This window comes from Pogonomyrmex barbatus, unplaced genomic scaffold (assembly GCF_055798465.1).
Source record: "Pogonomyrmex barbatus isolate J1 unplaced genomic scaffold, ASM5579846v1 scaffold20, whole genome shotgun sequence".
NCBI classification, from domain to species: Eukaryota; Metazoa; Arthropoda; class Insecta; order Hymenoptera; family Formicidae; genus Pogonomyrmex; species Pogonomyrmex barbatus.
In genome coordinates this window covers 3,518,109-3,545,549 of record NW_028297117.1, presented here as the reverse complement: position 1 = coordinate 3,545,549, position 27,441 = coordinate 3,518,109, and the positions used below count along the sequence as shown (strand labels likewise).

The following is a 27,441-nucleotide window of genomic DNA, read 5'->3' as shown; positions in this document are numbered from 1 at the left end:
TATAAAATTTATAAAGATCAATATAATATAATATCAATAAATCAATAGATCATTAATTTCAAAGGTTTTATAAATCCTAATAATAAGACTATTTTTTCAAAGATAAATGTAAAACAAATTTTTTTTAACCTTCTAATGTAAGGCCACTTATATGTCATTTTCAATAATTTTATATATATATATATATATATATATATATATATACAGGTGTCCGGCATCGGTTATATCATCTCTCGTGTGCAAGTAGAGTTGGTAAAACTAAATAGAAAAGTTCTCTATCATTTTGCAATTTTCGCGATAATTATCGAATTATTAATTATTAAAAATCACGCTATTAGTCCGGCCCACCGGCAAATGCAAGCGCGCGGTAAGATACTCCCGCCCGGCAATCATCATTGATAGGTGCGTGAGGAATTGTTTACTTCAAGGCAATAGCTATAACCAGTATATTAAAGAAAACAATTCCTCGCGCGCCTAGCAACGATGATCGCCGGGCGGGGATATTTTACTGCTCGCTTGCATTTGCCGATGAGCTGATACGGTCATTTTTAAGAATTAATAACTCGATAATTATCGTGAAAATTGCAAAATGATACAAGACTTTTTTACTCAGTTTTACCAGCTCTATCTACACACGAGAGATGATATGATCGATGCCGGACACCCTGTGTATGTATATATATATATATATATATATATATATATATATATATATATATATATATATATATAAAGCCCGTCACAAAAAGTGACATAGGTATATAAGCACAACATACCATCATCCGAACCAATAAACATATTATGTAAATCAATATGGCGACTTTATACTGGATGTTTATTGGTCTAGATAATTTTATGGCATATTCTATGCATTTTGTGTGTGATGGCCTTAAATATTAGGAATTTCGTTTTGCAATTGTAAGACTTAAAATTTGGCTTAATGTAGACTCAAAAAACTATTAAACAAAGACGATATTGTAAATAACACATTGACATTGTAAATAAGTCCTAGGATATTTCTTATCCTTGAGAAGCTAGCGCGAAAAGTAATTTATTTTATTTACAAGCCACGACAAATGGCACGTTAAGAATATTTTTGCACTACTTGTTTGCGAGTATCGCCATCGCGCGACTCTCCTTCATGTATGTCATTATAATTTTTTCCATTTCTATTTATATCCCATAATACGCACGAGTCTCTAGCTTATATCTAATCACAATCAAACACGGCACTTGAGCGAAGTGTCCTTTATAAGTACAATGAATTCTGTCCTTAGACATTGAGTAACTATGATGCGTTCAAATGATACTTCAATGATAAAACGTCCCAAAGTTTTGTCACTTCTTTTTAAAATTCACTTTTTCGAAGATTATTCTTGGTCCCGTAGAATCTTGAGCTTCTTTTTACATTACTGAAATCATACCGTAGTTTCATTTTTCCTAAAAGGTTTTAATGGCTGCAATTCTCTTTCCAACCGATCAAAATCATTGTAATATTCATGATCTGATTCTTCTTCGGAACTTCGCTGTCTAATTTGAGATCCAAAAGCGCCATTTGTCAAAACTTTTTCTAAATCCGGCGTAGGAATACCTAAAGTTTGAGGCGTAAGTGGACCCTCATCTTGTGACATTATGTATTCCGGATTGTCCAGTGATGTCTTTCCTTGAATCATTAGGAAATCTGGATACTTCCGAAAACCATTATTTAACCGTTTCGGTTCGGATTCTAAAAATAAAATAAAAATAAGTTTAACTTTATAAAAAGAAATATAAAAATATAATAAATAACACTCAATAATAAATAAAAAATTAATTACTTAGAAATTATGAAATCATATGTATACTAACAAATAAATAAAATATGACTTTTTAAAAACAAAATTTAATGTATTAATGTTCAATGTTACATAATATAGATAAAATTATTTAAAATAATATAACATTTTACTTCTATTATTTACCTATTGGTTTAGATTCCCCAATAAGATCCATATATTGTGTCGTATTAGCTGGCAGTTGTGGTGATGGCATAAGGTAATCATCTTCATCCAATGGCAAATCCAATTTTAAATTCCCTACTTGAGCTTGTTGATGTGCGGTATTCACTTTTGTATCGAAACAATCATCCGTCACGTCACAATCTGAAATTTATGCGATGTTTCATTAAATAAATTTATCCTATAATATTTATGTAACTTGATTTAATATTAAACATTATTGCAAGTTTCACAGAAATATTGTCGCGCTCGCGGCGGGCACTCGCACAGATTCATTCGCGCACTTACTCGTGAAAAAAATAAGACCATTTTATAAAAGAAGGGAAAGAAGGAAAGATTATTCAGAGCGTTGATAAAAAGCATAATGTTAGCAATGGCTAGGCTCTCTCGCGATCGAAGTTCACTACCGCATCGACAGAGATGATTTTCTTCTTGTAGGTCAATACGTACTCGGGGGGCAATGAGGAATCATCGCTCGGTCGTAATACTATTTTATTTGATTTCTTTAAATTTAATAGTTAAAAATTTTCGTTTACTTACCTCTAACGCCGACCATTTTTAATGGATCTGAACAGTATCTCGAATTTGAGTTATCCGATCCTGTGACATGTCCGCAATGACCATTAGGATGCGTGTAATGCGTATGTTGACCGGAATTGCCAGCTTCGTGCGACGTGTTTCCATTTCCATGATTTCCACCATACCTCAAAAGCTCTCTGTCCCAATTTTGTTGATTCTGTGGCGTAGGCGAATCAGCCGCAAGTGGCTTGCTATTTGGCCAGTACAACTTCACCGGTGTATTCGGTGGCGAACCGGAAATGCTAGATGCAGAAATCGTGGGGGGAAGCGGCGCTCGCGTTTTAGGTTGCAGATACTCATCGGCGTCCACGAGAGCTTCGGGACCATCCATCGCTGATGCGAGATTTCGTATCATCTCTTTTTCATCCTGAAAATTCACATTAACAATCAATATAATGTTAAACAATTATAAAAAGAGAGAGAATTATTTTTGGAAAGATATATTATTATAAAAAAATTGCATTAATAAAATTATTACGAATATGCTTTTTATCATAATTTATATAATAATCGTCTCAAATAAATAAAAAGTTAATAAAAAGATATAAATTTTTTATAAATATAAATTACCTGTAGTGTATATGAAGGCAATCTCATATACTTATCTCCTTTAATAGCAAGATATCGACCAGGATCTCTAGACATTTTTGCAAAATCTTCTGCTAGGTCCTTGAAACTAGGCCTAGACTCGGCGTCAAGCATCCAACATTTAATCATGATCATATATACATCAATCGTGCAAATCGTAGGCTGCGGTAATCTTTCACCCTTCTCCAGCAACTCGGGTACGTTTCGAGCAGAGACATTTTCGTATGGTCTACCACCATAAGTAAGAATTTCCCAAATGGTTACTCCAAAGGCCCACACGTCCGATTTGTGATTAAACACTCGATGCTGAATGCATTCTAATGCCAACCACTTTATCGGCATCTTTCCGCCTGCAGCTTTATATTGTTCCTCGTTAATGTCTAATAATTTAGCAAGACCAAAATCAGTGATCTTCACGCAATTAGGAGTTTGCACAAGGACATTTCGCGCTGCCAAATCTCGATGGACCAATCTTCTCTCTTCTAGATAAGCCATACCTCTCGCGATTTGTGTGCACCAATTCAATAACGGCTTCGAACCGATTTTATCCTTGTATCTGCGTACGAAATCCAACAGACAGCCTAAAGGCATCAATTGAGTGACCAACATCATTTGCGACGTCATGCATACTGCAAGTAACTGCAGCAGATTCGGATGCTCGACACTAGCCATAATATAAGCCTCATCCAGAAATTCTTTGGACGTGTTTGCACCTGTACCATCGTGGAGAACTTTTATAGCGACAGGAATTTTTATATTCTCCCCTTCGGGCACCCAGACACCTTTATACACATTACCGAAAGCACCATAACCCAGTATACCACCCTTTCTCATCTCCTCTTCCTTAATAATTCGCAGTTTAGCAAGATTTGGTTTTACACCCGTTGGTCGAAGCGGTTCGTTATCATCTAAACCAGTTAAAGCCATCGTCATCTTTACCGTATTTTCCTTAGTTTTCGTTTTTACTCGCCAGAAGTACAATGAAACAGCGACAATGACAATGAATAATCCTAATAGGACCACAACCCCGGCCAAAACAGCTGGATGAAAATCGTTATCCATTTGATAGCCAAGGCCTATTGTTTCTACCGAACAATATGGCTCACTGTCTTGTGGAAATATCTTGTGAGGATACTCTGGTGGGCAAGTCTCCGTACAGTTGAAGGACGTTGAATTATCGTTAATATCATCTGTCCTATCCTAAATATATAAACCATGTAAAAATAATTAATATTTTGATTCTTAACTTCTTTATAATAAAAAATATATTATAAATTATAATTACAAAGATATAAATTTTAACACCAATATAATAAAAGATATTATACTGTAATTTTTTCCTCTACAAATCTATTGTATTGTTTTATTTATTAAATATATAATTAAAATTATATTTTTATTATTTTTTTTACTTTACTATTTTATTAATATTTATAAAATAGTAATTAAATTAATAATTTAGTAATATTTATAAAATATTTATAACATAATTAATATTATTTTTTAATATTGACATCTACATACAATATAAATTTTATAATTCCGGCATTTGTAACATTGATTAGCGCCTGGTCCGAAACATCCTCGGCATTCTCCAAAGCATGGTATACATAGTTGCGTATCGGCATCCGCAAAATGATCAGCAGGACATTCATCCTCACATTGTTCTCCTCTTTTGAACTTGGTGCATTGTTGACATACTTGCTCGTGAAAACCGTATCCTGTGCACTTCTTGCAACGTGGATGGCATTTACGACAGACTCCTTTTCCAGCGAGAAGTTTTAAAGGACCTTGCTCCACCGGACTCACAAATTCATAATAATGTCCTGTGTATTTTACACAAAAAATGCTATTTTATCCAATATTAAATTACATTTTTGATAGCACTTCTTATGAAAAATTAGATAAATATTATTATTATAAAAATATATAATTAATTTCAATTGTATTGTGATAATAAAATACTATTCCGTGATAATAAATTACTATTATTTTTGAATATTCATAAAATTAATGAGGATAAATAAAATAATAAATAATAATTTTTTTAATCATATAATTGGATATTAATTGGCAAAAATTGGATAAAATATTGGCAAAAATTATAAAGCAGCTATTAAATGAATCTTACCATCAGGACATGGTTCTTTCTTTTGTAAACATTTCTCTGGTATGTGGCCATTTATAACTGCCTTTTCGCAACTATGACATCCATTGGCGCCTATGTTGTTTTCTGGTCCCTCGCAACCGCCCTCGCAATTCTCGTGGCAGTGTTTGCATTGACCTTTGTCGTTGTATTTCGAGGATGGGCACTCGGGCACACAGAACGGTCCGTCTTGCACGTGTTTGCATTTCACGCATTGGTCGGCATTAGGACCAACGCAGGAGCCATCGCATTCTTCGTGACATATTTTACAGCTCTTTTCGTCCGCTTGATAAATTCTAATGACATAAATAATCAATTGTTAAATAACGTTGAAATGTCACATAAAAAAGTAATACAAAAAATCAAACACAAACAAAAAAATTAAAGTAACAAGAAAAATAAAGCACAGAAAATTAACAAAGATAAAAAATAAGATATACACAGAAAATAATTTAAATATATTTAATATTCAAATTTTTTGTTATTCGTGCCATTCGCTTTTTCAATACAAATGTAGATTAAAATGGTAGATTAAAATGGTGATGAGAGTGCATGTACTACTTAATACACATATAACTGTTTACGAAATGGATGAAAAATACGGCGAAAATTGAAGATTTAAGTTTCTCGCGGGAGATTTTCGATTTACCTTCAATCCATGATCTACGAGAGCAATTTTGATTGAAAAAAAGACGCATTATTGAAATTTTCAATTTCATATTAAATAATTCTATTTCTTGATTTACCCTGGCGCAGTACAATCTTGAAGACAATCATTTCCTAAAATAAAGTTCTTGCACGACAGACACTGTGCCGGTCCTGGTCCCCAACATCCTTCATTAGAACATTGTTCATCACATACAAGGCCATCCTTAACTGTAATTTAGATAATATTCTATATAATTTTTGTACAGAAGCCCAATAACTTATTTATATAAAAATAAATATGAATTAATAACATAATAATATTGATAACATTTTTTTAAAAATATAGTCAACATTAATATATAATATTGATAACATTTTTTTAAAAATATAGTCTTCAAAAAATAAAAATAAAAACTCTCAAAATAAAATTTATCATAATAAATATGCTACGAAAATTTAATACTTTAAAAATATCTACAAACAAAAATCAATTTAAAAATTAAGAAACTACGTACATATCTTTTTATTATACTTACTGCATTCGCTTTCGTTTCGATTATTCGACAAGAGACTTTCATGTTCGAATGATTTTTTTATTTTATTCCAATTAATACTTTGCGCATAACACAAATTTTTATTCTCCAGAATAGCGATCGAGCCAGAATAAATCTTTTTCAAAGAGCTAAGACCGAAAGATACCAAAGATGTCTTGACGATATATAACGATGCAAAATATTCTGTGAGTGCTCTGCCTCCGATCACTTCCAGATTTCGAAAGTATGAAAGGTTCTTGAAGTCCTTATGATCTCCTTGAATATTAAGATAGCCTGTAATCTCTTTCAGCGTTTTGAAAACTTCTAATCTATCGGGATGCATCTTTTCGTATCGTTTGCCAAATGTATAGTTTGGATAGACATGCTGGAAACCTTCAAAACTCTGATCCAAAATCGTAATAGATCCTTCGATAATGGTACAATCCTTGAAAGTGTCAATGTTACCGGAATGAACTTTTTCTACTCCTTTACAGGTTTTTGGGCAAGGACCATCGCAAGGTACACACTCGCCATTCACTGCTTTCTTCTTCGATGGACAAGATCTTACACATGCACCATTATCCTTTAAAAGATGTTCTGGACATCGTCTTACGCAAGTTGCCCCGTATGCGTACTTTCCTTCAGGATTGGCTTCCCATGAATAAGTTGTTGGATTGTATCTAAAAAAGTCATCGGTATTAGATACAAATATATTTTTTTATTAATTTCATTGAGTAATTTTATTATGAATGATCAACATTATGAGCAAATTTGGTTCTTTTTTCATATTAATTTATTACTTAGAAAAGTTTAAAAGAGTTGTTATTTTATCGGTTAAATGCGTTTAAAAATGTTATAGCATTATCACGTAATACCTTTTGTAATATTTTACTTTAATTTTGTGGTAAAAAATGTAAATATATGATGTGATACTTACTTTTGCATAGACGGGCATTCCTGAGTACACACGCCATCGTCAAAGAAATTTTTACAGGCAAGACAATCGCTCTGTTTGGGTCCAGTACAACCACCTGCGCAAAAAAGATGGCAACATTCGCGCGGATTAGGGCCGAAGCATCTGCCCTGCCAGCATTGAGGTGAGCAGTTTGTCTTCGAGAATTGCTGACAGTTTTTCGGACCTTCGCCCCAACAGCCCTGTGCACAGCTTTCGTCGCAAGCTGGACAAGCGCGTTCCGGCGATGAAAAATTGTATACGTAAAAGTATCGTCCACTTTGACCTGTGATTATTTCCTCCCAATTGATAGTTTTGATATGGCAGAGATTGTAGTTGTTGTACATGCCCACGCTCCCGTTGAGTATATCTATAAACCGATCAATATATCTATCAATATATCTATAAACCAATTGCGGCGAATTAAATGCGAACAAGATGAGAGAGTTCGTTTTAAATTTTCCCTTTCGATATTGTTCGACCAATGTAATTACTTTTAACAAATAATTTGATAGTTCCAGAATGCCAAATTGTAATTTATAAATTTTTTTATAAATTTATATATAACTATTGAAACATGTTTTTTTTTCTGTATTTGTACTATAAAGTTACAATTTGTAAATTATAAATCATACGTTCAAATTAATCATGAATTCGATTCTAATTTATTCGATTCTAATTTATGAATAAATATTCAAAGATAGTGTGACATGCCTTATATCCATGTACAAAATAACATACCTCTGAGGGCCGGCATCTCCAAGTTGTGCATTTGACACATCGTAACGAAGAGGGCAAACTCGTGGTCGTGAATATTGAGTTTGAAAAGGGTCCTGCCACGGATGATCTGTAGACTTGGGAGGACGATCCTCCGTACGTCCACGTGACTGATGAGGACGTAACCGGTGACCTCCCGTATGTACTGGAGGAAACTAAGGTCGAAGGATTTGTTCTGGAGCCACGTGATCTCCAGGTTACCATCGACGTAAGTACAGTTGGTGTACCGGTCTCGAAGATTCCGGTAGTGATGTTGTTTATTGGACGGCACGGAGAGACGGCCATTTGTACCGATGCAAACTGTAAGCAAAATAATTAAATTTATATATTTACATTTATATATTTATATAAATATTAAGCTAACGAAAATTATTATTTCGATCCTCATCTTTCTCTCGGTTTTTTAAATTATAAATAAATCTAGGGAAATAATTATAATAATAGTGATAGTAATACAGTTATATTTTTACTTGATTTATATCATTGAGTTAATATGAATATAAAAAGCGAGTCTTATATTTATTATGTGATTTTTTAACTTAATAATCGTCATTTGCTTTTAATCGACATAATTTACTTGTTATTGCAATTTATTATTACATAAATTAGTATCACATTCAAATTAATCTCAAAATTATGAAATATAATTTAATAATATTTGTTCATCAATGAATATTATAAACTGCGTATAGGATCGCAATATCTTCCAAGTATATACACTATTTAACACAGTAAGTTTAGTTGAGCAATTCAAATAACGGTTCGGATTAAAGTCAAATATTAAGATTAGAATCTTTTTTATGTAGAGGAAATCGCACTTAATTCATTTCTGATTACAATAGTTTGTAGACACCACCCACACTATCAAGAATATATTCTTGCAATCTATAGATAGTGTATGTACAAAGTGTGTCGTACTAGTGGGCGAACCTTTACAAAATGCAGTACACGCGCCGTCGTGATTTTGTTGTGCAATTACGAGCTTGAGTTGATTGTGTTTAAGTGACCAACGCATACATTCGGAGGCACCATGTGTATACTTCGTGCATAAGTTATGGCAAATGTTTGTGGCTTACAGAACAGGGCAAGACATTCACAAAATGTAAACCATAAAGTTGCTCGTATTTCTTAGCAAAAATAATCATTTAATTGTATATTCGCAAGAATTAATATTAATATTGAAAGACATCTACGTAAGCTTTGGATAAACACACCTTTCACCTTACGTATAAAATAAAACTAATTTACAACTTCTTTTTCGTTAAGAGCGTTAAGTTTTTATTTGGCGAGGTTTGAGAAGGAAAAGTTAACATTTCAAATAAGTAAGTTTATGTAATTTCATGTAAAATTAGTATGTATTAGTATGTTTATTTAAAAGAGATTTTTATCGGAATAATTAAAATTAATGTAAAATATCGTTAAGATTATTAATGTTTAAAATAATTTAGATATTTTTCATAATATTAGATATTAAGTCGTCAAAAAAAGCAATTGTATTTTTTTACCTCTTTTATTTAATTTCCACAAGTATTATTTAAAATAATTTAGTACATAATAATTTATAATAAATAATTAAGAAAAAAAATCATTTGTTATCAATACTTTAAAGAAGTACTATCTTGTTGCACATAATTTTTCCTATAATAATTCAATAATTATGAAATAAACATAAATATCGCGAAAAATATTTAAAATATTTAAAAAATATTTAAAAATTAACCAAATGAGTAAATTTCTTTTGACACGTAAATATAGCATTATAGAAAAGAGCTCAAAGTTTTATTAGATAGCTTCGTGCAAATTCCTTGCGAAGCAAAGAAATGACCGTCGTCGCAGAGGACATCAGAGACATAGTCGCACGTTCGCTGCCCCGGAATTTGGTTTTGCTCGCGACTTAAATCGCACTCATATCCTCGCGGACAGTTCGCAAACGAATGATCGCGTGATCGGCACGCGGTGCTGAAAGGGCGGTCTTAATCTGGCCAGCGATCGGAATCATGTGAAAATAATTGCGCAGTAAGGACGTTCCTTCTTGCATGAGGTACTTGGGGTGTACCGCAAAAGAAAACTCGTCGTTGTTGCCGACAATGTCGGAGATCGTGGACCATGGAAGGAAAGAACCGGTGGAACGAACGCAAACTCGAGTACCGTGTATTTGTATCGAACAGATGCTACTCAGAGTCGCAGGATACCAAATGCGCGTGGCATGGCGCCAGGAGCCCCGAGAATGCAGACCGAGCATGGATCTGCATTGGCGATGGGATCACGCAGGTTTTCTGCCATTCTCTATCTTGTATCCCGCAAACTCGAGTCGCATCAAAGATGAACGACTTGATTGCTATAATGAAGAGGTATGGCGAATATTTGGCGGAATTTATTTGACGAAATTTATTCGGCGATTTTTCGTTTAAGAAGAAGTACCGCAGTGAAATCGCAAGATTTATTCGATACGCGGAAAGATTTTTGTTATCACGTAAATCCTTCTTGCATACAAAAATAAATATTAAATTAAATAACATAAAAATAAGATCAGATTTTGTATAATTCTTTGCTACAATATTTAATCATAATTCTTCAGATAAGTAATATTACTTTTGTGTGAAATAGAAAGATTAACGAATTGATAAATAGAAAAGACTTTTATTTCGATGGATTTTTCTTAGAAAATTAAATGTTTTAATTTTCTAAAAAAAATTAAATGTATAATTACATGCTAATTCATTAATTAGCAAAGTTAGATGAGCGTATATTCGCATTCTCTATGTTATTGTATACTTTGTGTGTAAAAGAATATACGAGAAATTATTTAAAGTGCAACTTTCATTAATTAAAATTATCGACAATTTCTTTTAAGACAATGACAATAGCTATCATATTTGTACCATATTATATTTTGCTTCTTAAATCATTCGAGAAAAATTCTTTTTTTAGGCTTAGTATTATATTTAAAATACGATTTAATCTTTCAAATATAAATAACGTAAGTTTACTTCTAATTAAAGTAAGTTAATTCTAAAGTAAGTTAATTCTTTTATTGTATGATATGTTAAATATGTGGCTTTGATATTTTTATAGCTAATATAATCGACAGATGTTATCCAGTAAACAGAATTATATACCTACACCGAAACATATAATGACTCGAACCGACACGTCGAGAGGAACCTTATGAGTGCCTTGGCTTTCTTGGTAGAAGGTGTTCTAATGAAAAAGGAACACCACGAATGTGATGACCGTACAGACGTTTAGACAGAAAGAAAGTAGAAGTTCGCCAAGAAGTGTCGGTTAAGGTCGACGGGCCGACACGTTCCTCCGTTCTTGTTTTCCAAGCTCCGAGGCTCGCTCACCCGCGTAGCACAAAATTCATCATTAGATCCTCAGAACCGAGATACACCTCGGCAGAAACGTGGTGATTATCCCCGACGGCGAGGCTGCGAAAATTGCTCGGCGAGAGCCGCTCACTCTTGCACGTGGAATTAACATTTTGCCAAATTTACGACGCCTGCACCGTAACCGAAGACAATGGCGGTGATATTGATTATGGGCGTGGCGCGAATATCGCCTTCTCCATTATCTGTGAAGTTCGTAAGAAACCCGCTGCTTGCTGCTAAATCTAAACTACAAATAGTTATATCATAGTTTGGTATTAGAAATAATAATCGTAGTTAAGATATTAATTTTATTCGCCGATTGAATAATTCTTACAATTAGAAAATAAATTTGGCAAGAATGGCCAATTATAAAAAGAGAAAAAAAATCAATCAAATATATATGCTCCTTAATTCATAATTTAAGAAAATAATAAGATAAATTATATAATATAGAACTTTTCATATATATTTCACATATTATGAAAAGAAGATATATATATATTAAAGTTAAGTACAAAGAAAATAGCAACAATAGCTGGAGTTGTGCAGTCCCAAATGTAATTTGAAATGTGTAAATGATAAATCTGAAAAAAATCGTGAAATATGAGAAGCGAGGAAGACGTAGGATGTGAAGAACAAGTGGCCAGCAGAACGCGACTCCGAAATCCCGCGGTGAAGACTCTTTTGTGAACGCAAAAACAGTACATCGCACTGAGACATACGTTATCCTCCGACCACCTTCTAGGAGAAGAGCGTCAGGAGATTTTTATGCGGCACTTTAAAATACTCCCTTCTCCATTAAAAATCCCAAAGTAATACGAAATAACCGCACGCCGATGGCGGCGACGGCGGCGCCGTTTATTTGAGCTCGTAAACATCGATACTGTCGAGCCTCTCGCAATCCCCACCATCGAAATTGTTTCTGGGTGCTAAGATCCCTCTTTTCCCCCTCTTCCTCTCAGCCCTCCCTCTAAAACGGAGCCCTGCGGCTAAATGCCCGACGAAATAAAACTTGAGTATCGTAAACGCGCGAAATAACTATCGGCTCGAACTGCTCGAAAGAAAGAAAAAGAAAGTTCAAGGTGAGAAAAGATTTTAAAGTGAGGATAAAAAAGAAAAAAAGTTGTGAGAGAGATAGAGAGAGAGAGAGAGAGAGAGAGAGAGAGAGGGAGAAAGAGAGAGATTTATGCAGATTAATTTTAATATTAAATCATTAATTTTATTCCTGATTACGTTTTCATCATATCCTACATATTAATCATTTTAAAACACGAAGCGACATTTTATAATCCGGTATTATTATTCAAACCGGTCCTCGAAAAACGCTTAATTTATGATTAAGATTATTAACCGATCAATTTAATTCGCGGCTCGACCGGCAGCCAATTCTCTCTTGTGAATCGTCTTGTCATTGTGATATTGAAATTGTATTCTAATCCGTGGCTAGTGTTGAGCAATATACCATACTTTCGTCGGGGCTCAAGACGAATTGCTTTGTCATCACGGTCGTTCGACTACAGTCCTGGTCGGCTTCGCATACAGATCCTCGGCGCGGGATTGAAGAACGAAGGACGAGAAGGATACATCCGAGCCGGAGTTGTATAAGGCTCTCGTATACGTTATAACCGTGGCGTAACCATCCCAGGGCGTAACATTAATAGCTTTATGGTTTATTGCTTTCGAGTCTGCGGTTAAGTTCCTCCGCTCCCTGTGGTGCGGCCGGCCCGAAGGCTACGATGCGGTACATCTCCGCACGTTCATGTACCTCCATTTTTCGATTTCGTTATGTCGGTGGTGCGACGGCGTTTTATTCACGTCGACCCCCTCGATCATGACTCTTCCTCCTCCCATTTTCGCTTTTCGCCGTCTTTTCACGCCACTGGCATTTGTAATGTGTTATATTCGAGTTAACTCTTGTGGTTGTGTACTTTCCTAATCCAGACTGATAACTGATGAATTAGGAGTAAGGGAAACTTGAATTGCAAAAAATAAATATTTTAGAAAACAAATTTTGAGATATTCTTTCATCCAAGGGAATAATTTAAATTTATTTATTCATTATAAAGACATATATATTTCACTCGTTATTTTAAAGTTATTTATTTGCTAATTTTAATTGTATCTTTATTTAGAAAATAACCTTAGAATTTTGTCAATTTTTAAAAAATTTTAATAAAGTCATCCTCTAAACAAAGTATCTTTGATAATTATCTCTAATAAGTATCTCTAATAGTTTTACCTCTAGATATCATCATTGTGATAATTATAATGTGTATATGAATTACAAGCTTATTTTAATAAAGGAAGCATTTTCACATAACTTTATATAGTATAAAAATATTTTTAAGAAAATCATATTCTTCTATCTTCTTTTTTAACTCTTGCATGTTAAGCGCAAAAGGAGGTGAAGAAATAATGACAAATCGGAATGAAGTACTGAGGATGGCGCAGACAAGGAACAAATGATGGTGTATGGAATGCGCTTTGTTCATTTCTCTCTGTCTCTGTCTCTGTCTCTCTCTCTCTCTCTCTCTCTCTCTCTCTCTCTCTTTCTCAACGGTACCTTGTATATTTGCTTTCTTTGTACATTTCGTTTTCTTTACCTATATTTTTCGACGAGATTTTCTATTCTTTTTTTCTCTTTTCCTTTTTTCTCCTTTCTTTCTTTTATTTCATGATCTTCAATTTTATTCTTCAAGTCTAGAATACCAATTTTCACCTATTGCTTGTATAAACATTATTATTTCTAAATATTTTATAAAAAAAGTTATCTTTATTATAAAGAGTATATTAATTATTTTCTGAGTTTTTTCTTCTTCTATTTTCTACTTATTGTTAAATGTAGCATCTAAAAATATTCAATTGTTTTCTTAATATTTCTATTAAAAAAAATATCAGTAGATGTAAACTAGAAAGTGACAATGGTATTATGCAGAGCGTCATAAAAATCATTGGATGATGGTGAATTATGCTTTCCATTACATTTCCAACTAAATTGCGCGTGATAATGTTGACTTAGGATTTAATATGTGACTTTAGCGGCTAGGATTTATATAGCCTAATCAAAAGAATTCTATGTTGCTGTCATCTAAAGAGAAATAGATTTCCTTCATATGGTACGCGAATGCTAATACACGAAGAAGTGAAATCTAAACTTACGATGATAAACGCTCTTTCTTCGTCGAAAGATATTTTAGTGGGTGTTACAGTGGGTTGTAGCATAATGCACGTCGCATTCCTGCGATAAGCGTATTTGTATCATACATTATTTCGTTCGTCATTTAAATTGCATTCAATTAGCACCTTAATTTGAATTTTTATTATTAAATACAACTTAAACTTCATAAATTTTTACAAGGATATCCATCGATTTTTAATAATTTAAAATAATTTAGTTCTTTTTCATGTTAAGTACTGTGAGAGAGTTCGAGTGATATTAGGGATAATAAGAGAGCGATGTTTATTTAAAAATAATATTACGAATTAAATTGTATTTTCAACTTATGCAAGTTTGAATCACTTGTAACTCTCGTTTGTTAATATATATAACTTGCACAGCAGATAATAATCTTGCCTGAACGCTTTCCACTGTCGCTGATCTGGCAAAGATTTTGATATATGAGCAAGTTGTACACGATGCTTTGTCTGCCTTTGAAATCACTTAACTACAGGTAAATGTATGATGAACACATGCACATTGAAGTATTCAATACTGTGCGTATGATGCTAAACCCGCATGCATTATCATATTATATTTACCTAGATATCATAAACATTATTTAATATACATGTATAACTATTTATCTTTTTCCAATATTTTATAATTTAATTTTATAATTTAATGCTAATGTGTATAATATAACCAAAATTATATTCTTTTCCTTCCTTTTCTTTTTACAACAATAATAATACGTAGTTTAAAGAAAATATTTTGTTAATTGCAAGTAATCGGTTGTTAAACAAGCTTACAAACTCTTTTTATTATAATTTAAATAGCATTATTTTTTATGATTAATTATTTCTAGAAATCGGTAGGAATATATAGTTTTTTTCTTAAATTGTGTATTAATTTTAAAAGAAAAGAATCTACTAAGTTCTTGCAAGTAAAATTTGTCAATTGAGATATGAGCAGAGATTTATTTTATGTAAATCTCATAAGCGTCAATTACCTGAGGGGGGGGAGAGTATTTTTCCAGTATATGTTTTACTCATTGAAGAAAAAGAAGTTACAAGTGTTGTTATCACGGTTATCATTTCGATAAGTGTTAATGCAAACAACGAACGACATGATGATTGAATGATAACTCGATGTGTTATATTATGGCGACAAATGTGTCAATTATTAAGCTTTGATTTATAATCTATATCACTAATATCTTTATTTCTTTCTTTCGTTCTGTATCTAATATTAATTTCTTAAAATTTCTTAAAAATTTTGGTAGGATGACTAATATAATTTTGAATTTTTCACAAACAAAGATCGATGGAAGATATTCAAAATATATTTCACACTTTATTTTATGTCTTCCACCTTTCATTATATTCATTTTTTAAATTAAGATTTTGATATTTTTGCCAAAGAGTGCATTAATATTTTTTGAAAAAAAAATATATATATATATAAAACTGTAATTTATCGAAATGATTTTATTATTTGGCAAATACATTAAAAGAATGAATATTGTTGGTATTTTCTTGCAAATTTTATAAAAAATTTGCAAGAATTGTATTATTTCGCAGATCAGGTGAAGCCGAAAATTATATTGATGTTGACAATTGCATAGTTCATCTTATTAATAATTTCCAGACTTGCGATAATTCGAGTCAAGTTTGAATTTCGATTTCGAGATCTGAGGTCATAGAGGTGTTGTCAGGCATTTTTTCTTTGAGATTTAGCCGGTGATTACCGATCGATGATCGTCTGGCCGATAACATTTATACGTGGGCGTGCGCCTATATCATTCTTCTCGGCATCGTGCAATAATCCGCCTGATCCGCGATCCGCATGGATATCTGACCTCGGGCTGGTATCGTTTAACATCCCTGATCGAGCATCGTGCCGCACTGTGAGGGCTTCGTCCTTTCGTAACGCGCGCTAAATTACCTGTCCCTTTTAACATCGTGCGTGTAGTTTGAAATGCTTGATGGACACCTCGCGGGCTTAACTCTTTAACTATGGGAAAGATTGCGTGAAAGCTTGGGAAAGCGCAAAGTTTTAAAAGAAATTCGATTGATATTAAAGCTACGAAATGAATTAAATTTGATTCAATTATTTATCAGTTTACACTAAGTCTTGTGAATTTAATTGAGTTAAATGTTTATTAAAGTTGTTTATTAAGTTCTTTCCAATCATATATATATATGTGTGTGTGTGTGTGTGTGTGTGTGTGTGTGTGTGTGTGTGTGTGTGTGTGTGTAAAATTGGAAAGAACACACACACGCACACACACACGCACACACACACACACACACACACACGCACGCACGCACGCACGCACGCACGCACGCACGCACGCACGCACGCACGCACGCACATACACACACACATATATATATATATATATATATCGTATTGTGTGTGTATATATATATATATATATATATATATATTGGATTGTGGAATGCAAGAGATAAGTTTAAGTGACGGGGCAATTAAAAAGCAATTAAAGCCACAGTACGCGAAAACATCGTTAATAGAAAGGTCGAATTGATGAAGCAAAGAATATTCAAATAAGAAAATTAATTTCTCATGTTGATTTGTAATTGTGGCCTGATCATTGCAGATTTTTCTCGAAATTTTTCTCGAAAACTCACTGCGTAAAATTTGCAAATATTAATTTTTTGCACAATATAAATTGGAAGAGAGATATGTTTTACATTCGCACTTTGTTGCGATTGGACACACTCACTGTCACGTGATAACTTTTCTTTAGTTTGTTCGTTCTCCATAAAGATTCTTCCCGATATACGATCAATGAAAGAATCACCTACACATCTCTCATCCTCATCGTCCACTCACATTTCTCTGTTAGACCTGCTGGTACCTATGGGCAACCTAATGTTCGTCATCGATCAAGCAGTCAACTTGCAGTGAAAAACTATGTGACAGATTTTTCAAACGCTATATCTTTCATCTTTTGACTATTTAGAGAATTTTTCATTTCCATTTGATAGATATAACATAAAGTGGCGTATTATCAAATTCAATTAGATGATGAAAACGATTTTGTTTCCCTAAACTCTTTTCAATGTCTTCTGACATGACTACAAATGATTTTATTTAAAAATTTTTATTTTATGTTTACAATATCTGTGTTATCAATATATTCAATATCCAATATAATGGAAATACAACAAATAAGATACATGATAAATAGAAATATTGAAAATAAAGTACAATAATTGAGTGTAATAAATAATAAGATATTAATTTAAAAAATAAGTTTGATTACATTTATTATAATTTTGAATGATTCGGTGATTTCAATCAAAATTGCGTACATATTTAATACAATGTTATCAATTATTCAAAATAGAAAATATGCATGTTATGTATATTATATCAATTATATTTTATCTTAAATATATTTAATTTTAATTAGATACATTTTAGATATATTTAATTAGATACATTCTCTGCATCGTTCGTCGTTCATCAAGAATCTCACAGATATCCGTCTCTCATTTTGAATAATGACGCCACAGTGTCATACATAAAATTTCCGAGACAGTGTTCTTCATCGATGCATTTTCGCGCGTCATCACGTCAATCGACGACGATTGCATCTTGAGTCTCTCTGATTCGGCATACAATGTGCGACTTAAGAAGAAACGTTGACAGCTCCATTTGTGCGGCATTCAGATTTCACCTCGATCATACCGACGACGCCTATTGTCGTCGCATTTGCGATCGCGCGCGTCATCGCGGGTCCAAAACCCTTGATTAACCTTCGACGGAGTGCATTCATATCACAAACGATACGAGTTTCGGCCTGGTTGGTACGTTGGCGAAACGAATGTGAAATTGTTAAGTTGACGAGTACGCACCTGTGAGGCCACCTGTTACCCCGTTACTCACCTTAGGATTGTCGCACGAGCCCGCGAAATGCCCGCCAGGCAGATTGCGAGAGACGTCAGACGAAAATGATTAATAAGAATCGGTTCATCTGTTATACCGTGTTATATGCAATCTCTCCTTGGAATGCTGCCTCGCAACTGAATCGCAGTTGCAAAGCCGTTGCGCTTGCACAACCACTACGCGTTCATTGCTTATCCCCGAACCAATCAACTATTTTGATAGATTGAAAATATTTTGTATTGTTCATAATAACGACATTTGAAAAATAGAATTTTTTAAATAATCAAGGCAAGTATTCAATACGTAGATGGAAACATGTATAAAAGATAGAAATATCTCAGAAAAGTTATGCTTCTGAATAATATAACTCGATAACCTTTAGTCGTCGCTTTAAGTTATTTATAATACTAAAACTTCGAAGATCGCAAGAAAGATTACGCCCTATCAAGTTTTTGTCGGGGATATAAATGGGACTTAATTAAAAATTTTAAGTATATATATATATATATATATATATATATATATATATATAAATAAGATGAATAGACGTTCACAAATATTCAAGACACATGCTCAATGCTTTCAGAACATATCAGGCGGGATTTTTAATAAGAAAGAAATGCATAGTAGCGTTTCGATGCTGATCGAATCTAATGACGCAATCCCTGAGTACATAAATAAATCCATCGAGTATATTGAACGGTTATATTTCATTGGCGGGCAAAAAATGCGAACGTCTCTCGGAAATCTGACGTCTCAATCCGTCTCTGGGATCTCGTCGATATTCCGAACGGTCAATTAAGGCATGCCTCCCAGATGTCCCTGTCTGATCCTATACGTCGGCAACGACGACGATAAGTCGTACGAGAAAACGGTATTACCGCGTAGTATCTCGCTTTTGCTTCGATGGATACTCTTTTATATTTATGCTTCTCTCTTCCTGTTCTGCGATCGTCTCTTTATTCCTTACTTGCCCGGATACACTGGATACACTGGAAGATATAATCTGCCGAAGAATCCGTCGAAGACGAAGAAATCTGGCAGAAGCAATGGGAGAGAAAGAGAAAGAGAACCCCCTAGCCAAGATGAAACGTCATAATAATTAATATGACCGATCGAACAGACGATACCAATGCTAGCGGTATCGAAAGCCTGACCATAAAGACAAAAATTCTCCGAGATTTGAAGATTAAGTCGATATGTGAGTGTGAGTGAAATAAAACACTATATTTTGTGGTTGGAGAGTATAATGAATAAAACTTTATGCTGCTCGTCAATTATTCGTGAAGTTAGAGATATAAATAAAAAACTTCAGGCGATAATTAAGTTATGTGAGGAAGACAACCTTGTCAACTCTTTTGATATATGTTTATTTATAGATTCGATTATGGTGTACCAATCAAACATTCCTTATAGAAATAATATATTAAATAAGCAATAACTTTAAGAGTTGTATGACATATGAAATTTCATTAAATTCTATCATTATTACTACTTATATTTACAATGTGGCGATCGTGACAGTAGAAAGTTGTGCGTCTCCTCTACATGATTCTAAAGATCTGGGTTCAAATCCGATTGCATCAACAAAAAATAACAAAAAATAAAAACATCTGATTTTATTCGATCGCCGTCTGTTGAAAGGCAATAGCAATCACAGATACTATCTTGCCCTGTTGCGCATATCACCCAAATCAATTGAAAAGACAATTGATCTTCCTATAAACTTACTGGCCAGCGTGATAGAGAAATGGCTAAAATCCTTTAATCTTAGATAAGAGAGTTTCGTATTCAGCAGTGAATAAAAAAGAGTTATTTGATAATGATGATAATACTTACAATAAAATATAATAAAATGGAAACTCTTAAAAATCTTAATAAAAATTTTCATCATTAAATAATTATTCTAATTCTATTTTTCGTTTTATAATGATATCTTAAGAGAGTTTCTAATATTAAAAATATAAAATAATTCTTGAAATGTAATTTTGCTGGCTATTAAAGCAAATAAAATAATATAAACAATATATATATATATATATATATATACATATATATATATATATACACACACACACACACACACACACACATACACACACGTAATAATTGCGAGATTTCAAATAATACAAGTCATGATGATTATTGAGATCGGATAAAAATTGATGAGTTTTATAATTAATGTTAGAAAATGAAAATAAAATCGATGTAATCAGAATCTAAATAAATCAGAAGATGAATCTTGCTATGTTGAGAGGGACGCTTGATATTTAAAAAAAATTCGATTTTTTTAAGATATTAGACATTTTTGATTAATGTTTTTCTTTATTGTCTTGCGTAAATAATATCCTCGCGTCTTCACACAGCGGATTATCGAGGCTGCACTTGCTTCTTAATAGACGTTTTATTGCGAAACGCGATACACCTTAAAAGCCGAGAACGATAAAGACGACCGATTAATTTACTGCGGCTCCATAATCCTTTCAAGGTAAATCCTCTCATCGAACCTTTCTCTCTCTCTCTCTCTCTCTCTCTCTCTCTCTCTCTCTCTCTCTCTCTCCAATTTGTTGTTCATCTCTCATCCTTTTTACTTTTTCATCCAACAATAGACTGTAGAACGCAATGTGGAGGAGGATTACTCCTGCCTAATGGATAGAAAGAGATCAATTCAGAGCTTATCATTTTAATGGAAACCTTTATGGAGGCCCACTTTAGGTGGTATCTCCTCGCGTCGGCAACGAATTCTGGATGATTGTTTGAACGCGTTGAACAAACTGCATTTTTCAGCTGCATAATGCGCAGCCTCCACGCTCCGGTTATTGTGTTAATGGAAAGATATTCTGACAATCTTTCTGCTGATATCAATTCGTTTCGGAACATTACTTGGAATGAAATCCTAAAAGCCGTAAAAGCTATGCAGTTTTCGAAGAATTTGCTGCAAAAGATTTCATTTCAACATCCATCTAAACATTTACATAAAATTATTAGAAATATCATTATGCAAAAGTATTCTGACGAATATACTGAATATTATGTATTTTCTAATAAAATAAGGAACACTTTCAAACAATTTCTAATAAACTTTTAAAAAAATTCGAATTATATATCTGTAAAATATTAGAATATAGTGATCGATTATATTAACATTTGATAAATCTCATAAAAAAAGATTATCGAAGTGTACGTGTGGAATGCGTATGTGTGGTCTATTCAAATCGCATATCGTAATAGTCGATAATAGATATAAACTAATATGATAATAAACGTACTGACGACCATCTCGCAGCGGACGTCAACGTCGATGTAAATACTACATGTTATGTGGGTCAAGCTCTTGGAAATCACGTGTCCAAGAACTCACCATAGTCTCAATTATATTAGGAGATACACTTATATGCTCGCGCGCGACTCTCGATTTAGGAATGAATGGTAAGAGAAAATGATGAGATTTGAAGATGTGAGTTTCGTCGTTCCTCTTTTTCATCTTCTCCTCCAGATAGGAAAGGAAACGGTACTTTCCAAGTACTCCGAGTAAAAGGGACTCTTCGACCGAGCGGCGCCCACGCCAAGCTGGCGCACCGCTTCGCTTTCTACTTTTCCAGACGGCCCCGATGATCTACGACCCGGGTTCTCTATTAGGAAGAGTGGAATACACTCGTACCGATTAAAAAGCTAGCTCGCAGCAACGATACGCGTTCGTATGCGCTGATAAATTATGTTACTCCCCCAACGCCACATATACTGATGCTCGTAAGATTATTGTCTCTTTTTTATTACCATGTGACATGTTCACGTTCCAGCAAGACTGTGACGCTCCGAACGTGAACATTTATGTTATGAAAAAATAAATAAATAAAAGTAAATATAATTTCTAAGTACATACATATATGTACAAGCATCTAAATTGATAATAGTAACAATTGTAAAATGTATGTATTTTTCAATGATAAAATCATTACAAGGTTAACAATAAAAATTATTAACAAGTTTATGATAATTTACATTAACTAATTAAATAATTTTACAATATACATATATAGTTATTTTATCATTGAAAAATGTTGTAATATTATATTTACTTTTATTTTATGTATGAAAAGGAAAAATTATGATGAAACGTCCATGTTCAATCAGAAACAACTTATAAATCGATTGTAATTTCGTTTCCGAAACTTCCGAAAATGGAAGTAACTGTTATAAAACTCACTTTTCCCTTTGACGAATTCAGTTGAGTTAACGTCTGTAGAACTCGGTTGAATTAACGCATCGCAGTTGCCGGCGACGATCAGTAGGAGGAATGTCACGCCGAGGAAAATGTAAATTAATAGCGCTCGTGGCCCGTGTCGGTGGTTGAACATGATGAGCTTTCATGCCCTTCACGAACCCGTAGGCTTTGCCAAGGTACTCAGAATGAAGATTCCTTCTTCTGCGTCGTGAACTCGTCGATTGTCACGAACAAGGAGAAGATCGGAGGAACTTCGAAGAAGTGTTTCCGCCGCTGCCATCGCTCTCCCTTCTTCACTATGCATGTCACATGTCCGGCATTAAAATTGTCATGAGTGTCTGAAATGAGAAAAGTGGCAATCAGTAGAAAAGTAGTGCACAATGAATTAAGAGCATATCTGCTCGTTGTGCATTTAGTGATAAACGTAATCTTTAATCTTCTAGCATTATATTTCTTGTGCTTTCTTTTTTTTCATATTGAAAAATTTTTCTTATATTTTTTATTTTACATTACATTAATTAGGCACATTAACATAACATCTTAAAACGAAAAGAAAAGTTTACAAGTTTAAGACGATTTTTAAGACGAAAGATTTCAACAATTATATTTGAAATTAAATATAATACTTGATGAAAATGCAATTATACTTTTTTATGCGAATATTAATGCGAAAGTGAAACGTAAAAGACAATCAGTATAAATCATCTTGCGATGAAATTTTTGTTATTTTCATTAGTTCTTCTGAAATGTTTCGCAAGTTATGCGTGTAAATCAATAACTATCAGCCACTAAAATGAGTTACACCGATTGGTATACTCGCAAACGCATGCTTCTAAACTATCTGGCAACGATATTCATTATATGTGTCTGAACGTTACGTATGCATATTCTATCTTCTATCATATCATATTATGTTATGTTATGTTATGCATTACATGTATATTACGTTCAGATGATAATAACGCGACAAAATTATAAATAAGTCCGCGTCTCAAACCAACTATAAGTCAATTTACTTTAAAATATGATTCCAGTTAATTAGCATGATAAATTTATTCATTTTATTTGTAGAAGAGAAACATTAATAAATAATAAAAGAAGATATTTACTTCTGTAAAAGCGTTAAGTTAACATTTATTTTATAACGAGCAAGAGAATTAAAATATGTTAATTATAATGATTTAATATCATGTTTTTATATCATGTCATATAACCTCGTTCTCATTAATTTAATCTGCATCGGGATCGACAAATGGTTTTATGTTCAGCCTCCGTTCTTTAATTTCAAAGAAACGTGTAGCTACGGAAAAACATTCACTCGGCTTCTATCTTAGTAATGTGTTGTGTCATCGTCTCACTTATGGACTACCTTTGACAAAGTTCTGTATCACACTATGATGGCAAGGAAAATAGAAAGGAGAGAAAGAGATGAAGAAATGAAGGCAAAGGAGAAACGAAAATCGAAAAGAGAGGAAGACAATGCAGCCTAACAGCAGGTGTCTGCTCGCTTGTACTGCTCCTCTTTTTTCTCTCGTCTCTGTTCTCCTCCTTTCGTCGCGATCTCATCCAGGGAGATCATCCCGGCATTCACTCGGTCCCCTCTTTGTTCTTTCGTACTCCCCGCGGAGTGGCGAACACGAGTTGCCTTATTCGGATGCGACAAGCGAGAATCAATTTAAGCAAATGACGTCGCGCAGAGCGCGCGGCAGTCTGATTGCGGGTGTCTCGTTAAGGTCGCCTCTTCAGATCGTTCCTATTAATTAACGATCGATACTACCCGACGACGAACTATCGACAACACTCGAGGCACTCTCGATCGTGTGTCGCACGTGATAATGCTACGTACTTCTCTCCGCCCTCCTCAATGCGATTCTCCTCGGTCGTCGCGGTACCACGCTGTCTGCCGACGAGAAAGAGACGTGGGAGAGACGTTTCGAGGGGGAGACTTCGGAGGTACTGCTCGGATAACAGGCGATCGTAACGCATCGCCTGTGTACAGATCCGTGCATTTCCGTAAATCGATGCATTCCTCGTAGGAAAGTAAAAGAAAGCAATTTAATAGACATTAACATGTTTGCATTGTCTATCAATAAGTCATACTTAAAAATTCCTCTGATATTTTGATCAATCAACTTTGTATTCGCAAAGCAGTCATTCCAGAACTTTAAAAAAATATCCTTTAACCTTATATAAAATAATAAATATATTCTTGTTACGTATGTTACATTTGTAAATCACAAGAGCACTGGTGACTTCGTCAGAAATGCGAAGGCATGGCATGGATTACGAGACTACCGCGAACCGGTTCCAGACATACCGTTCGAATGGCGGAATTAACCTGAAACTCAAAAGACTGGGGCGCCGTCGACACTTCGCTTAATTGCATGACCAGAACTTGCAAATTTTTATCGTTCACGTCCAGGGAACTTTAATCCTATCTTTATAGCTGTTTCTAATCGTGATTATGACGCAAAATGCACGCGTAGTATAAATGTATCTTAAATATTTTTATTATTTGTCTTGTGATTTTATAACAGTCCGCATAAAGCGAAGAATCAAATAAATTTGAATTTAACGTAGATATTTTTATAATAAATAATATAATAATTCTCTATAAGTAATTCTCTAGAGTAAATTCTATTATTCTCGTAACCATCATCAAAGTAATGATTATTCAATATTTAGTATTATAATAAATAATGTTGATTATGTATTCGCTTGCTACATAGCACAAGAAAAATAATTTCAGAGAAACGGATAATGGCGGTAGATAGATATTTTCTTAGTACTACATAAAATCTGACAAAGTGTCATGAATTTCCGTAACTTGCATAATAAGAACTCCTTAATGTTTTTGCATTGAGAGGAAAAAGAAACATTTCTCTTTCTCAACTTACGTTTTGCGATTGGCAATGCTTCACTGCTTTCACATGATTGAAGAAATATAGCCACGATAAAAAATAGAGCATCAGTTGTCAATCATTCGTTATAACAATATATTCTATAAATCTCTGTTAGATTATGGAAAAATCATTTTTAATTACCCTGTTTCTAATTGAGCAAAATATTAATATTTAATCTAAAATATTACTTTTAACAAAAAATATATACTTTTGTTATTCATATATTTAATTTTTATTTATAAATTCAAATTATGATAAGAATACGATGTGTATATATGTATATTTAAATGTGACATTAATGATAAGAATAAGAAAAATATTAATAAATTTTGTGTGTGTGTGTGTGTGTGTTTGTGTGTGTGTGTGTGTGTGTGTGTGTGTGTGTGTGTGTGTGTGTGTGTGTGTGTATGTGTATTTCTATTTACTTTAAGTTTTTCAATTTTTAATCAATATTGTAATGTTCATCTCAATAATATATTATTTTATGTTACGCGAATGTATTCTAATACATTAAACATTGTATGTATATTTTTTGTTTTCATATATAATATGAAATTTTTTATTAAAAATTTTGCTTTTATTATTATCAATTTGCACTACACAGATAACACAAAAATCTGATTATGGTTTTAAACTTTATTGTATTGAACTGTCAGGTAATATCACGATTCAATGAACTGTATAAATAAAGAACGAGGATTTTTGCGTATTTCGTTTCTCATAAACAAGACGCATTTGTGTCACTGTTGCACCAAACAGATCGGTATGCTCTCTTCGATACTTCTCAGTGACTAATCGCAGATCGTCCGAGGCGTGTCCGCCTTAGGCCTCGTTAACTTTTCTCAACGTGTACCTGCGTAATCTACCCTTCCCTCATACCTGATCCGATAAGAAATAAACGTCGAAGGCGCCCTGCGAAAACGTCTCAACGACGCCGTGCACTCTCGCGTTTGTTGTTTGCAAACTGGCGTATGCACCGATCGCACGGGCTTTTTATCAACGTCTACAAGGGGAGATTAAGAGGCGTGGTTCTCCATGTAGTGAGACTCATTCCTAGTGAGAACCTCTGTTAGGAATATGAGAGAAACGGAACAGTAAGGAATCTTCTTTAAGAATTTGTTAAGTTTAAACAAATCAAGCGAAATTTCTAACTTATTTTCTTTTATTCGAAAAGCTCTCAACTTATTATTTTACGGATAGCACGATGATTTTCATATCATTTCCATTTATTTAATACTTTTAAAAAATTAATAAACATTGATTTTATCATTTTATCTAAATTTTTACCAATGGATTTAAATTTATCTAAAAATCGCACGTATATATATATATATATATATAATACATACACACACACACACACACACACACACACGCTATAATTTAAAACATCGATTGTCTATAAATTTTAACAATTATAGAAAATCGATGTTTTAAATTATAGCATTGTGTGTATACATATTTTATTTCATGCGCGTTTTAGATGACATACGTGCAATAATGATGAGATGTGATAAATAATACAAATGAAGACATTTTAAAAAAGTTAAAGGAAGGAAGCTTTAGTTAGAAAGAAATGTGGAATTTTTCCTTGCGAATCCCAATTCGAGATTTTTTCGAGGACTAATGCAGAGCTTTGGATGG

The 27,441-nt window shown here is 33.4% G+C and overlaps 1 protein-coding gene across 6 annotated transcripts in view; it reads right to left on the bottom strand.

Annotated features, from left to right (window-relative positions):
- Nucleotides 1–1,093: 1,093 nt before the first annotated feature.
- Nucleotides 1,094–27,441, bottom strand: part of Egfr (epidermal growth factor receptor) — a 143,454-nt gene continuing 117,106 nt past the window's right edge. For 4 of the 6 annotated variants that reach the window (XM_089077819.1, XM_089077820.1, XM_089077821.1 and 1 more), the window contains 11 exons: nt 22,877–23,232; nt 8,185–8,520; nt 7,429–7,813; nt 6,495–7,171; nt 6,057–6,186; nt 5,296–5,606; nt 4,689–4,990; nt 3,147–4,364; nt 2,538–2,943; nt 1,962–2,141; nt 1,094–1,726 (listed from right to left, as the gene is read on the bottom strand). In XM_089077819.1, coding sequence (XP_088933945.1) covers nt 1,419–1,726; nt 1,962–2,141; nt 2,538–2,943; nt 3,147–4,364; nt 4,689–4,990; nt 5,296–5,606; nt 6,057–6,186; nt 6,495–7,171; nt 7,429–7,813; nt 8,185–8,520; nt 22,877–23,027 — 4,404 coding nt within the window. In that variant the 5' untranslated portion in view covers nt 23,028–23,232 and the 3' untranslated portion in view covers nt 1,094–1,418. The remainder of the gene's footprint in view (nt 1,727–1,961; nt 2,142–2,537; nt 2,944–3,146; nt 4,365–4,688; nt 4,991–5,295; nt 5,607–6,056; nt 6,187–6,494; nt 7,172–7,428; nt 7,814–8,184; nt 8,521–22,876; nt 23,233–27,441) is intronic. The other 2 variants (XM_089077823.1, XM_011638600.3) reach the window with 1 other exon arrangement.